At 44.6% G+C, this 13,097-nt stretch overlaps 1 protein-coding gene across 2 annotated transcripts in view; it reads right to left on the minus strand.

Moving 5' to 3' along the window:
- LOC142892419 (myosin-9-like) overlaps positions 1 to 12,474 on the minus strand; it is a 32,882-nt gene extending 20,408 nt beyond the window's left edge. For both annotated transcript variants that reach the window (XM_076032592.1, XM_076032591.1), the window contains exons 1-4: positions 12,203 to 12,474; positions 3,095 to 3,426; positions 1,021 to 1,177; positions 119 to 146 (exon numbers count right to left, since the gene is read on the minus strand). In XM_076032592.1, the coding sequence (XP_075888707.1) occupies positions 119 to 146; positions 1,021 to 1,177; positions 3,095 to 3,421 (512 nt within the window). In that variant the 5' untranslated portion in view covers positions 3,422 to 3,426; positions 12,203 to 12,474. The remainder of the gene's footprint in view (positions 1 to 118; positions 147 to 1,020; positions 1,178 to 3,094; positions 3,427 to 12,202) is intronic.
- Between the last annotated feature and the right edge of the window lie 623 nt (positions 12,475 to 13,097).

Here is a 13,097-nt window from a genome sequence, read left to right on the forward strand (position 1 = left end):
TTTTTTTTGGTTAGAATTTTGAAGAGGCATTCAGGAATTGACCAAAATATTCCAAATCTAAAATCTAAAGATAAACTGCTGGAACACATTCTTAGAGCAATTAAAAAAATAAACTCACGTGCAAAGGATGGACTGGTCTTCACGATCTGTAAGAGAGACAATTTTTATTTGGGAGCTCTGCAGAAACAGCGGCTTCAACTTCAAGCATGTTTTATCAACGCGGTGGCAACAGGAAGGACAGAGGCCACAGACAGGAAGTCAATATCCTGTTCCTTGTGTCCGCACCGAGTTGCCGCTCCTTACAGTCTAATTACGCGTGGGCCTTGTCAAATCAGGCCTGCACACATTGAGCAAAAAAAAGAAAAAAGATTTTTTTTTTTAATCGGAGACAAAGGGCAAGAGCATGGGGAAGTGGAATTGTTTGTGGAGTGGCGTTTCATAGCCGACAGACCAGCACACGAAGGAATGAGGTCTTCGTAAGCAAAACGCATGAAGATGGTCAAATTTAATAATACCCTCGTGCACCTTGTCCTTTTGATGCGCCATATTCTGCAGACTTTTCTAGAGCGCACAGTCAAGTGACGGCATGGTGGAAACAAGATGATAGGGGTGTCCCAACACAAACTTTTCTCAATTGCGATTGAAAAAAAATATCGACATTCCATCGATATTCTATTGCTCGATTATGGGCCGATATCGGCACAAATCATCCTTATTACTTCATTACTCATTTCGTAGGCTGGGATGTTGGAAAGCTGGAACGTCGTTTTCAGACCTTAAAGAAAAACACTGCCACACAGCCGACATGGCGCCTACTCCTCGCCACTTACACCGGAGCGCCGATATAATCCGATACTCTTTGGTTTTTTTTGCCAATATTAGACTGATATTTGTCTAGAGTTCATCCAGGACATCGGCGGCTCAAATCACTTTTTTTTTTTTTTTTTTTGTTATTTCAATGGTTTCATGAATCACGCAGCTGCTGTAATGGAATGGTCCAGACGACAGACGCTTCCTTACCCTGCATCATGCTTCTGTAGGCCGTGTCAGTGATGGCGTAGATGTGAGGGGGCATTTCATGCCTCTTTTTGCCTTTGTACATGTCAACAATCTCCTCTGAGTAGATGGGCAGGTTCTTGTAGGGGTTGATGACGACGCAGAAGAGACCCGAGTATGTCTGCAGAGAGAGATTGATGAAAAGTGAAAATTAGGGATGTGGTCATGAGCCCAAGTCATAATCAGAGGTGAATATTTATACGATGAGAATTGTTCTCCAAAGTTCTCATGAAATCGGACGTGTTTGAGGGTTCCATCACGTAATCCTGCCCCCTCCCTGCTAAGAAAAATGACTGACCTCGGCACCGTAAAGCTACGGCCTCTAGAAAGGTTGGGTTAGTCATATCTTCGATCTACCTGTTGGAATTATCTTCGCTGCTTACAAAAAAAAAAAAAAGAAATCCAGCATCGAAACGGCGCTACATTCCCCATTCCGCAAAGCCTGGGCTCAATCGTTCTCTCTACAATCATCACTTTGGAATTTGCACAATCTGCTGCATTCCTCTGCTGCCCTCCCAACATCTCCGCGTTGGCCTCCGAGCATCCTCTCGGCCGACGGCGGCTCTCCCGAGGGACGGTCACCCCGACAAGCAAGAGAGCCCGGAGGCACTTTGACCGAACACGGCCCCCCGAGGGAGCGGTCCGGGAATGCCGACGTGACCGGGTCACATCGCAGCGTCAAAGCGGCCAAATTACTCCCAGCCCAGAAACAAGGGGGATAAATATCATCAATTATGGCAGCAGTAAAAGCAGTTGCGACACCATTTACATTCCACGTCCATCTAAGAGAAAAAAAACCCCACCCGCCCTTTCCTCTCCGACTCAATCTCCACATCTCCCTCTGTTCCAAGAGGCTTCCTGTTTACCAAGAGAGGTCCAAACACGGCCGAGAGAGCGAGCGCAAACAGGGAGAGAAAAGACAAAGGAGGAAAAAGTGCGGACAGAGATAACTTGCATACCACAAGCATAATGGAGTGCGGCCACAGACTGCAACCTCTGACTACGGTTTCATCGCGAGGCTCTGCTCACTGAGAGGAGGGGGAGACGGACGCGTCTGGAGAAAAGCCGTGGGAGACGCGTTCTCTACAAACAACTGGCAATTTGCTCGGGTTTATTTTGTTTAACCCAACATAATACATTTTGTCCTTCTCTAGCGCACAGTCTGTGCTAATTTCACCATTACAGTGTGGGCAGCGCAGGTTTCCCTCATTTCCCCGCAAGGGCATTTAGAGGGGAAGCGCTTCCACACGTGAATCTCCCTGGGAATGTTCTCCCGCAACTAAACTGCTCCCCTTTCTTCCCAAAACACAATTTTGGCAAATATCAATAGATTGCGCAATAGCCTGGGGTTGAACTACAGATTCTGTTTCCAATTCCAAATTCTGTGCTCGGAGGGCAACAGGTGGCATAGAGCACGAAAACAGAAGCATTGCAGTAGGGCTGTCCCGATACTATATATTCACTTCCGATACGATACCGATATTTCAACCTTGAATATCGGCCGATACCGATATCAATCCGATATCAGCATGCTACAAATGAAACACACTTTCATTATTTATTCTGTAGTGTGGAGTGTTAAAAAAAAGGCGGCATCAAGTGATTCAAAACAAATTAACAAGTTTACTGCTCGTATATTCTGAAAGCAACCGAGAGCAGGAACAAAAAAAACAAAACAATATTGTCAGTTAACTAAACTCGTGATGACCCCGCCTCCTCCATCTCCACTTTCTGCAGTCCGAGCATGATGCGGAGATTCTTTTTTCGCCGGAGTATAATGGACTGCTTTCTGTCGGAGTGTTAATATCGGAGAGTTACGATGACGTCCGATATAATCCGATATCCCTTTTTTGGCTGATATCGGACCGATATCCGATATCAATATCGGATCAGGACAGCCCTACATTGCAGAGCATCATGCACCATCTCTTCGCTGGTCTATTTTTTTTTTTTTTTTTAATAACAAAAAATGTATATTCGGAACCAAACACGTTGGTTTTTGAGAGATAATTCAGATTTATTGATTTCTGATACTTACATATATCAGCCCAGAGTAGTATCTCTCCTTCAGGTTGTGCAGCACCGAGGCCTCGTTGAGGCAGGTGAGCTCCGCCATGTCCTCCACCTTGCTGAACTTGGGCGGGTTCATCTTCTGGATGTCGTCCTTGTTCACCCTCACTTTCTTGCCCGAATCGGCCAGCTCCACCACGCACTCGTCGCCGCGCTCCTCCTTCACCGAGCCGGCCTCGAAGCCGAGGCGCTCCGATGGCACCCATACCAGCTTCTTGGTGGCCCAGTCAGCCTGCGCCAGCGGGTTGTTGACCAGGTTGCGGTCCACGTACAGGAATTTGTCTGCGGCGGACATGGTGGCTGTGGGAGAGACGGAGGAGAAGGTTTGTGGTTAGAACGACACAACAATAGCTTTTTAATATTTCATTTCTGGAATGAATAAATTGAGGAGTCCATCCACCAAAATACGACAAACATCCAAAGATTGGATCCGAACGTTGTAGAGAAAAAGTACTTGTCTAAGTGCCTCTACACGGCACGGGCCCAAACAACAAATCCAAAGTGACCCTATTTGTAGTATTGAACCAGATACAGCTTGGACACTCGGACGGCTCCTTGATTCTTCAAATTTCACATTAAAACCAACCGACTTCACGTGTTTTTAAAAACATGTGGCAGGAAAAGTCGAAATCATTGTTTGGCGCAATGATGCGACTCGATGGTGCGATGATGTGACAGAGCTATGGTTGACATCTGCTCGCATGCAATTCATGCAGGTTTGTACAACAGCAAGAGCGCTCTCATCTTGGCTCAATAGGGTCAAACATGTCATCTAAAACACGCACATCTAAAACAAAAGTGCGGGGGTGTGCCGAAGTGGAACAAACCCAAAAAATGATTTATTAAAAAAAAAAAACAGCTTTCACACTGCAAGAGATGAGACTATTTTATTCAATGCAATGTTGGGAAGTTATGTGTCGAGTCGGTCCTTTAGATGAAAAAGCAAACTGTGCCACCAAATACCCACATGATGTGGTCAAACGATGCAATTACACTTTACAAGACAATTTAAAAAGGACAATGTCCCACTCTCATGCTTTTATTTTGCTCGACTCCACTGACGTGCCAAGGCGCTACTTTTTAGGTCACCTCCTAATCACAACAGTCCAGTGTGTTCCAGTGTTCTGTTGCATTCATCCTTTCAGGATACATAAGCTTAAATGAGCATCCATGGGATGGGGCTGGGTGGGTGTGAGGTACTGTGTGGTAGTTTGGGTGTCAATGCGCATGCAAGTGCATTTGTACCGGGAAGACGCAGCTAAAACCATTGACCATGGATCATACTGTATAGTCAAGTACACAGCTCCATTTTGAGACCTTTTCCTTTACACTAAGTATTTTGTTCAAACACATGTCAACACAATGTCTCTGAAACTGCACGACAGACCACTGTAACACAATAGGACTTCCCCAAAGGTGCTCCGATGGGAAGTTTCAGTCATCTACCAGCTCAGAAACAGAAATGGCCCCATTCTAAAGGTCCCTGGATTTTATCATTTATTGTGAGGGGAAGTGATACAAAGTTAAAAGTCCAACTGCTGCTAAGATTTGGATCTGCACTCTCAGAATTCCTCATACACTCAAACGCCTGGACAAAACAAAACACATAAAAATTGGGCTGTGAATTTTATTTTATTCATTTATTTATTTTTAAGTCAGTTGCAAACAAAATTACCGGCTGTCTAATCCAGTTTAACTCATTTACCGTTGTGGGTTTGACTGACAGCCTTAAGTTTTACATCAAATGCAGCTACTATGCAGAGCTGTTCATTTGATCTTCTGCAGGGACGAAGACAATACAGCACGCCCAATAAAAACAACCGATCACAATAAGCATCTTGTCCGCAGTTAAGCCACCGAGGTAAGAGCGCAGAGAGTCACAATTGATGAACACAAGCCCCGTTCACACATCAGACTCCACTATGTGAATTATCATACCTTGCCAGTTGGCACTACAGGGTCAATAGCACTCCTAATGCAGCTTCATTCACTGCGGAACAAAATCTTTCAACATCCAGGCATTTGCTTGCATCTGCCTTTGTTTACCTGTTGTGAAACATCTTCAATGTACTGTTTAATGTAACTGTTGCCAAAGACCAACTTCGTGTCAGTTCTCAGCTGTTTATATAAAAAAAAAAAAAGGGTCACAACCCTCAACAGTCGTTTGGACTTTTGGAAGGAGAGTTTTAAAGACACGTCCCCAGTGTTCCGGTTCAATGGCCGTGATCTGAAGAGGGGACGGGGGGGGGCGGGGGGCATTCTTTGCATGACCCTTTTCTCTCGTCCTCCCTTTAACAACATTCCATCAAGCTGCGCTACAGCTTCTACTGCTGCCATTAAGCCCGACTCCAAACTCGCCTATGCCTTTAGCGCCCCAGCAGCGTGAGCAAGTTAGCTAGCAGTTTGGCTCAGCTGGCACTCCCTCCGCTACCTTTAGACACTTGATAATCCTAGCCTAGCAACTCCCCGCCCCCCCCTCCCGCCTGTTTATCAAACTGTTTCAGGGCCACATTCCAACCATAGTCACTCTTTTATCGGTGAGAGGAGGCGAGAGGCATTCCTCAAACGTCTGCTGCCTCACCTCTCCACCGCATTTCCCTATGCCCGGCCAACTCGGCCTCATTAGTTCATCACAACAGCAGGTAATACGTAGCTCCAGGTGTTCACTTAGGGGAAAGTTAGTCATCGCTGTCCAAGTGAAACCGAGTGACTGTTCGGAGGCTGCCTCAAGCAGGATGGCAGGTGAGCAGAGGGAGGCGACAACGCCCAAGCGAGTGCAGAGTAAAATTTGGCCGTCGAGGTTTTCGACGCTAACATTTAAAAAGGAGGAGTTTTTCTAGTTCAGCTCCAAATTAAACACATCGTAATGTGGCAATGACTATATTGGACTTAAACTGCCACAGATAAGCCAGTGACACATATAAATCCGTCCCCTAGCGAGGAGCATTGGGACTAAAATTAATCCAACAGCTTTCACAAGAGCTGCTCTATATTGCAAGTACAGAGATAGTGTGCGGGGAAGCGTGGCAAATCTTTCATAGGCGGGCTTCTCTTGTAGCTGTGGCGGTTGCAGTGGCATATGTGCATGTTGATGATACAGTTTATCAAGCCCCAATAATCTTGGCTGTGATTTCAGCTACCGATAAGACCCGTTTACAGTCTAATGCAATTGGCCCGTCTCGGTGTTCACAACAAGTCCCACATTTACTCATTAACTGAATACATTGCACCGCGCAAAATACGTTGGCTCAAAATCAACGCACCAAACTCACACGTGGCTGAACAAAAATAAGATATTATTTTCCCGTTTTAGCTAAAGGTAAAACAGAAAAGAAGAACTGCGAATTAAAACAGGGAAGCAAAATGGTTTAGCTCCTACGATCACCACCAGAATGTGGTCACCAGGAGGAAGTAATGCTTTCGCCGGGACTTTGAACAGCAGGACAAATTAGAAAGCGCTTCTGAGATTTCAAGGCACATTCGTCATTCTTATTCAAACTAGTTTGTGAGCCATGGATCAATCAAACTCCAAAGCCATAAATTCCTCATTTAGACCCCCATTCATTCATTCCATTGTCACTCTTCCGAAGTTACAGTAAAAAAAAAAAAAAAAACTGGAACCATGAGCATCTCCATTATGCAAGGACCGTCTACACCCAAACCCTTGTGCTTCTGAGTCAGTAGAGGAGCAACTTGCATCCAATCACAGAGACGGTCACCCATAGCAATCCTGAGCAAAACAAACCTGAAGAAGAAGTGGATCGTTTTTGCAGCTCTCGTATTTTTCTTTAACTCATTGCACTGGCCTTTTTTTTTGCAATTTCTTCCAATTGCATGTCTACTTACTGAACACTTACAGTTGGTCAGGTTGACCCAAAAGCTCATTCGCAACTGATCAGAACTAACCACCAATTTCGATTTGGCAATCTTGCTGTACACAATGTATATACTACAATACAACCAGTTCTTCCTACAGTCAAATGATGTGCTAAATAAAAGGTTGCCCCCAACGGTGGCGGTGAGAAATAGTCTGCACACAAAAAAGCTACTCCAGAATTCACAGTAATTACAAGACATATCAGGCCCACATTCGATCCTTCGAACCTCAACAACTCAGAAGTTAATCTATTTAATGTTTTTTCTTGCTCGACACTTCCTTCCTTTTTTGTCCTTGTTGTTCTGTGACCGGTAAGGTGTGGCATGTAGGGGGGGAGGGGGGGGGGAGGGGAGGGGGTGAAGGGAGAGGAAATGACAAACTGAGAAAACTATTTTGCCATTTGAGGAACTTGTTGAAAGAGCCTCTTTAAGAAGAAGGGAAGGTGGCATTTCCTTGAGCTGCTGCTGAGTGGCTTTTGTGGACTGGGAAATAATTCAGGCCCTGGCTGGAAAATAGCTGTACGCGTATGAAGGAGGCATCATTTTCCACATTACTTTTCACATTCTCGCCACAACCATGTTGCATTAAGTTGGCCAATGCCATCTACATTTATGACGGGTACCTCTGAGGGTCTCACTAAAGCACTAAAGGCAAGTATATGTGCACCAAAGCTTTCGATGCATTCTCTGGTTTCAAATTGAACCACCATCTAATGTTGTGCCATCTGATTTTCTCTTCGTCTGTGTCTTGCTTGGCACCACCGACTGATCACTGAGCCAACTGCCAGCGACTACATTGATTATCAATGCACTGGATGTGACCTTTTAATCAACTTATTGAATTCTCACAAATACATTTTAATGTTGTTTCAATACAGGCATGTAAATACACAAAAGATTGACAGCCCTGTGTGGAGTGTATACTAGGAGTGCTCCCAATATGAGATCAGTTTTTGAGGGTAAAGCCAAATGGCCCTAAAGTTGGGAAGTGTCTTTATGGAAAAATGCCAGCATGGGAGATATGGAGGTGTGGTGTTTTTACACAACAATGGAAATTTTAAACCTGTGAAGAAGCAATCGTGGCCAATCTACAGCTACAGGTAGCTCTACTTGTTCAGTGGTAAACTTAAAAGCAAAAAAATAAAAAGGATGCAGGCTCTGTGTAAAAGGCTTTGAGTGTTGGCTCTAGTTTTTTTTTTTTTTTTTTCATTTTACATTCATCATGTGATTCTTTTAGAGCAATGTAGTGGTGCAGTGATTAACAGTGTTGCCTCACAGCAAGAAGGTCGTGGGTTACAGCCCTGGGCCCACTCTGTGTGGAGCTCATTCTCCCTGCCGTCTGTGAGGCTTCTTCTCTGGGTGCGTCGGCCTTCTCCCACAGTCCAAAAACATGCACGTGAGGCTAATTAACAACTCATAGGAGTGATGGCCAGCGTGAATGGTTGGTTCTCTCTCTATGTGAGTCTTTGCTATAAACTGCCGATCTTGTCCAGGGTGTAACTCAGTTCCTGCCGTGGAAGTCAAGCTGGGACTGACTCTAGCGCCACCCGCGATCCTGACTGCAGGAGAAGCAGTAATAGAAAACACATGGATTGATGTGATGCCTTCAATACGTCTCTATTATGGCGCATAAAGCCATAAACTTGATAGAAGACCTTTGTCTCATGGGATATTTTATGATCAATGACAACCACGAAACAGAACGCAATATTACCTATTGAGATTAATGTAAATAAAAAAAAATAGCAGAACTTAAAAGTTCCTTTCAGTGTAAAATCCCATGTCACTGTGCAACTATTTCCTGGTATTGTGAGTTTTACTGGAGTGTTGCAGGTGCAGGCAACATGGGGGCGGATGGAGGAAAGCAAGGGCTGGCAACAAAAAACAAGCAGAGGAAACCGGCAGGAGAATGGCATGAAAGACAGCATGGGTTCCTGAGCTCAGGAGGAAACACGCAGCAAAGTAATGTAAAACCTGGAGCAGACACTCTAGCAAGAATAATACCCTTTTGCCCAGTAAGTGAACCTCTTTTAAATGCGGATATTAAATTATGTTGATCACCTTAACTAGAAGAATTATAGTCACTGGCAGAGATGGGAGTGATTTTAATACCACAATACTAATACATAGATTTAAACAATATTTTTCAAGAAATGCAAAGTGGAGAAAATTCATAACTACTTCTAGAAAAGCATCAAGAGCACTTATTTATTTGATAGTGCCAATCAAGTCAGGGATGAGAATTCAAGGCAGAAGAAGACAACTTGTAAATAAAAGAAGTGATGACACCGCACCACCAGTACCCCTCCTCTTCAGCAAAAGCAATAACAGCAAAAAACAATTGTCTTTTAAATGGTATCCAAGCCATCAACATCACTTTGGGAATAGTCACTAGCACCATCTTAAAATTTTAGAATTTCTAACACATAACTTCTGGAATGTAACAATCTGTGTGTGTTTTGGGAGGACTTTATAAAAGCAATTAGGAGAAAAATTCAAAAGGACTGTTTTCCACAAAATATCTTGCGCAACACACTTTGGGGCTAAAATTTATGCCTTAAAAGCCAAGACAACCGCGCCCACAGAGATTGGATTTTCTGTTCGCGCTCCTTGTCATATGTTGCGCTGTTTGGGAAAGATCTACCAGCAAATGGCCCGGGAAATGAGGGACTGCTTGGAGCAAACCGCCGTCCGCGTCCAGGAAGAGCTAACGTTGTAAAATACTCCAACAGCAATGCTAGCTAACCCTGAAACTTCCTTTCAAAAAAAGTGGAAAAACTTCTGTCCAAGGCACAATAAAATATATAATGATGACTTGTGAACTCTTTGGAGTACATACATGTCGTTTGTACATTTTGAAAGGTCACATTCTGAAGTTTTCACACGTGATAAACCGTCATCTATGAGACTCTCCCTCTTATACACAGGATGGAAGGGACATAACAGAGACAGAGTTTGAAGACTTACCTCTTCAAGTCTTAAACGGCTAACGGCCTGAGTTTGCTTTAGTGGTTGGGTCTTGGATTACTTGACATGATGATACAAGTGAGTAGCTCACTTGTGCCAGCGCTACCACTACAAACTGTGGAGTCATAGCAAAAGAGCAAGACACTCCCACTGACAGACCCAACCATCAATTTGCTGGTGAGCTTTAGAAAAACTAGCGATTTGCAACTAGGTTGTGTTAAACAACTTGAATTTGCTTCGCTGGACACCTTGCACTCTCACAACAGATATTTCAACTGTAACTGCAAACTAGGTACCGTCTTTGGCAACCTCTCGGGCGGATATTAATGTGGTTAACAATAGCAAACACTGCTGAGCACACTTTGCAACACTCTGATTCGCTCTACTAAGAGCAAAGCGTTGCTATTCAAAACTCTCAGACCACAGTGCACCGTTTTAAGCAACAAAAAAAAGTTTAGACAAAGTCATTTCAACGATGACTTCATAGTTACACAACACAACTGAACAAAAAATAAATAGGCCATCCAAGCCCATCTATAATCAGTGTTTTACTCCATTTCCAAGAGTTAAAAACGCAACAATATGCCACTGAACACACAACGATACCACATGCATGTGTTGGATGAGGAAAAGGCAGACGTGTCTCAGATCTCAGATACTGTATACCTGTGAGAATGAATGTTTCCATAGCATGTATATTTGTATGAGGCCATATCTAAAAGCTGACTGTGAGTATTTCAGAAAGTGCTTAATTAAAATCCATTCAAGTGAAATGCAACTGAACAAATTTATGACACACACAGAGTGACCTTAAAACTTTTTTTTATTTGCATTATAAATGCTTTCGTTTGAAGTTATTTACACAGACTATTAAGAACCTTTGGACCTTCACATTGAACCTTTCCTCAGCAACCAGCTAATCTACGTCCACATGCTGTTTACCCCTTTTCAAGTTTGTGTCTCTGAAGCAGGTCTACGACCAAAATCTTGCCATCTCAGTGGAAAATAAAGGAACCGATTTTGCACCGTGTGGAGTTTAATTTTTTTGTTTGTGTCTTAAAATAGCCACTGCTGGCGCGTGTATCTCAGGTTAATTCCAGTCAAGTGTGCACAGCATCATAATTAAAATACAAACCTGATCATTTTTTCATACTTCTGCTGAATCACTTGGGCCAGACTAATGTGTCTGGGAAGCCTTTTATAATCTGTTCCCCTTTTATAATTTGACAACCAAAAACTGGATGTTCTAGGTTACAATTAACCAGCGTGTTTCATGGAAGAACAAGAGAAAAGGTTGTTCTCATGAATGTATCTAGAGGGCCCACAGAGCAATATGAGAAATATCAAGCTTCACTTCCCAAATGACTGAATTAACTGGGTCAATCTGTATAACCTTAGAGAACCGCCTGAGTCATTCATTCATTCATTCTGGTTTAAGAATGAGGACATCACAAACAAATATGTTTGGTTAGGGTTTTTAAAAAAACAACTTACTTTTGTTCTCAAATCTAGCTAGTTTACACTTTGGGGGGGAGATAACAGGCCTCCTGTGCCTGGTGTGTCTTCAGCAGAGAAGGGAGAAGTGTGCACGAGCATGCAGATGACATGGGTTAGTCCGGTGGAGCTGGTCGGCAGCGGAACAGCACCGCCGCTCCACCACCAGTGACGTCATGCCAGACATATTAGCGGCCACACACGGCGGCCGTTTCGCCGCCACAACCCCGAAAAACTTCAATGAAATGACAACTAAGGCTGAAAGAAATTCCCCGTTTACACACTGGTGGCAATGCGACATAATACGGTCGCATGAAATGCGACTCTCAGTCGCACCTTGATTGAGTTTTAACTCTTCGCCCTTTTCCACAAACTCATTCACGCGAATCACTTCCTGCCTCCGCCAACTAACCACAGCGCTCTGCATGCTGCGTTCAAGTACAACACGTTTCCGCTTCAGAATGTCCACCCCCCACACTCCCCCCCCCAAAAAAATGTACCAGCGCTCGAAGTTGTCGATTTTAACGTCAACTAAAACATTGCGGTTAAATCTGCAAACCAAGTCGCACTCCACCCTCCGCGACTTGACCAGGGACATTTTTCGTACCAGCGACGTGCTTCCTGGTTTGATTGCACTTGCTGCGGCAAACGGCCCACTTTGAATGAGTCATAAGTACGGCGTTAAGGCGGCGGGGGATATATATAAAAACAAAACAGATTTAAAAGTGTGCGGTATTACCTGCTTTTTTTATGCAGGGCGCCTTTCAGACGGATGCTAATAGGAAGCGCTTTGGCTCAGTCAGCACCGGGAATCAAACTTCTTTCTTTTTTTTTTTTCCGTCGACGGCACTTTCGTAGCAGCAGAGTTCAGCCCTAAACTACAACGCTCGCTCCGTCTCTCTCTTTCTTCCTCTACTTCACTTACTTTTGGCGTTTTTTTTTCTCTCTCTCTCTCTTTCCTTCTGCCCTCCCTCCTTCCAAACTGGCTGCTTACTGGCTCGCTCGGTGCGCAGCTCGCGGCAGCCCGGGGTGCGGTCAAGGACGAGGCCGTCCCAGACTGCACGTCCCGCCCTCTCGGGCCAATGACTGACGAGCTTCGATAATCCACTCGTCTGGGCCAATCGCATTGCTCGACAGGCGTGTGTGCATCGCTGGCAGTGTGACGACCACTGGGGCAGGGCATTGTGCCCGGAGAAAAACTTGACTTGAAAGAGTCGGGAGGAGGAGGCGGGAGGGGGAGGTGGAGGAGTAGGGAAGGGGGAGGAGGAAGAGTAGGGAAGGGGGAGGAGGAAGAGCAAGGGAGGGAGGAGGGGGTACAGATCAAGCCGTGTTTAATGAGAAAGGTATGTGCATACTAAGGATTTTCTATGACCATATAAGTAGCAGACACTCTGGAGGATGGCCTACATCACCCAGGGTCATCGCAGTGTGTCAACAGCTTCTGACGACTCAGTCTGACGACTCAGTCTGCTCCAAAACGCAAAGCAGACCTCATTGCTCGGTGAGCTCAACTGTTCAATACATCTTGTGCGGTTGCCAAGTATTTGCCGGTCTCCACTCACACTCACCCACAGGCTATAACTGATCAGTTATTTTATTACGTAAAAGGTTTTCAGCGAGCGGGAAAGAGAAGA

This window comes from Nelusetta ayraudi, unplaced genomic scaffold (assembly GCF_046127955.1).
Source record: "Nelusetta ayraudi isolate G7.1 ecotype Tasmania unplaced genomic scaffold, CSIRO-AGI_Nayr_v1 ptg000034l, whole genome shotgun sequence".
Taxonomy (NCBI): domain Eukaryota; kingdom Metazoa; phylum Chordata; class Actinopteri; order Tetraodontiformes; family Monacanthidae; genus Nelusetta; species Nelusetta ayraudi.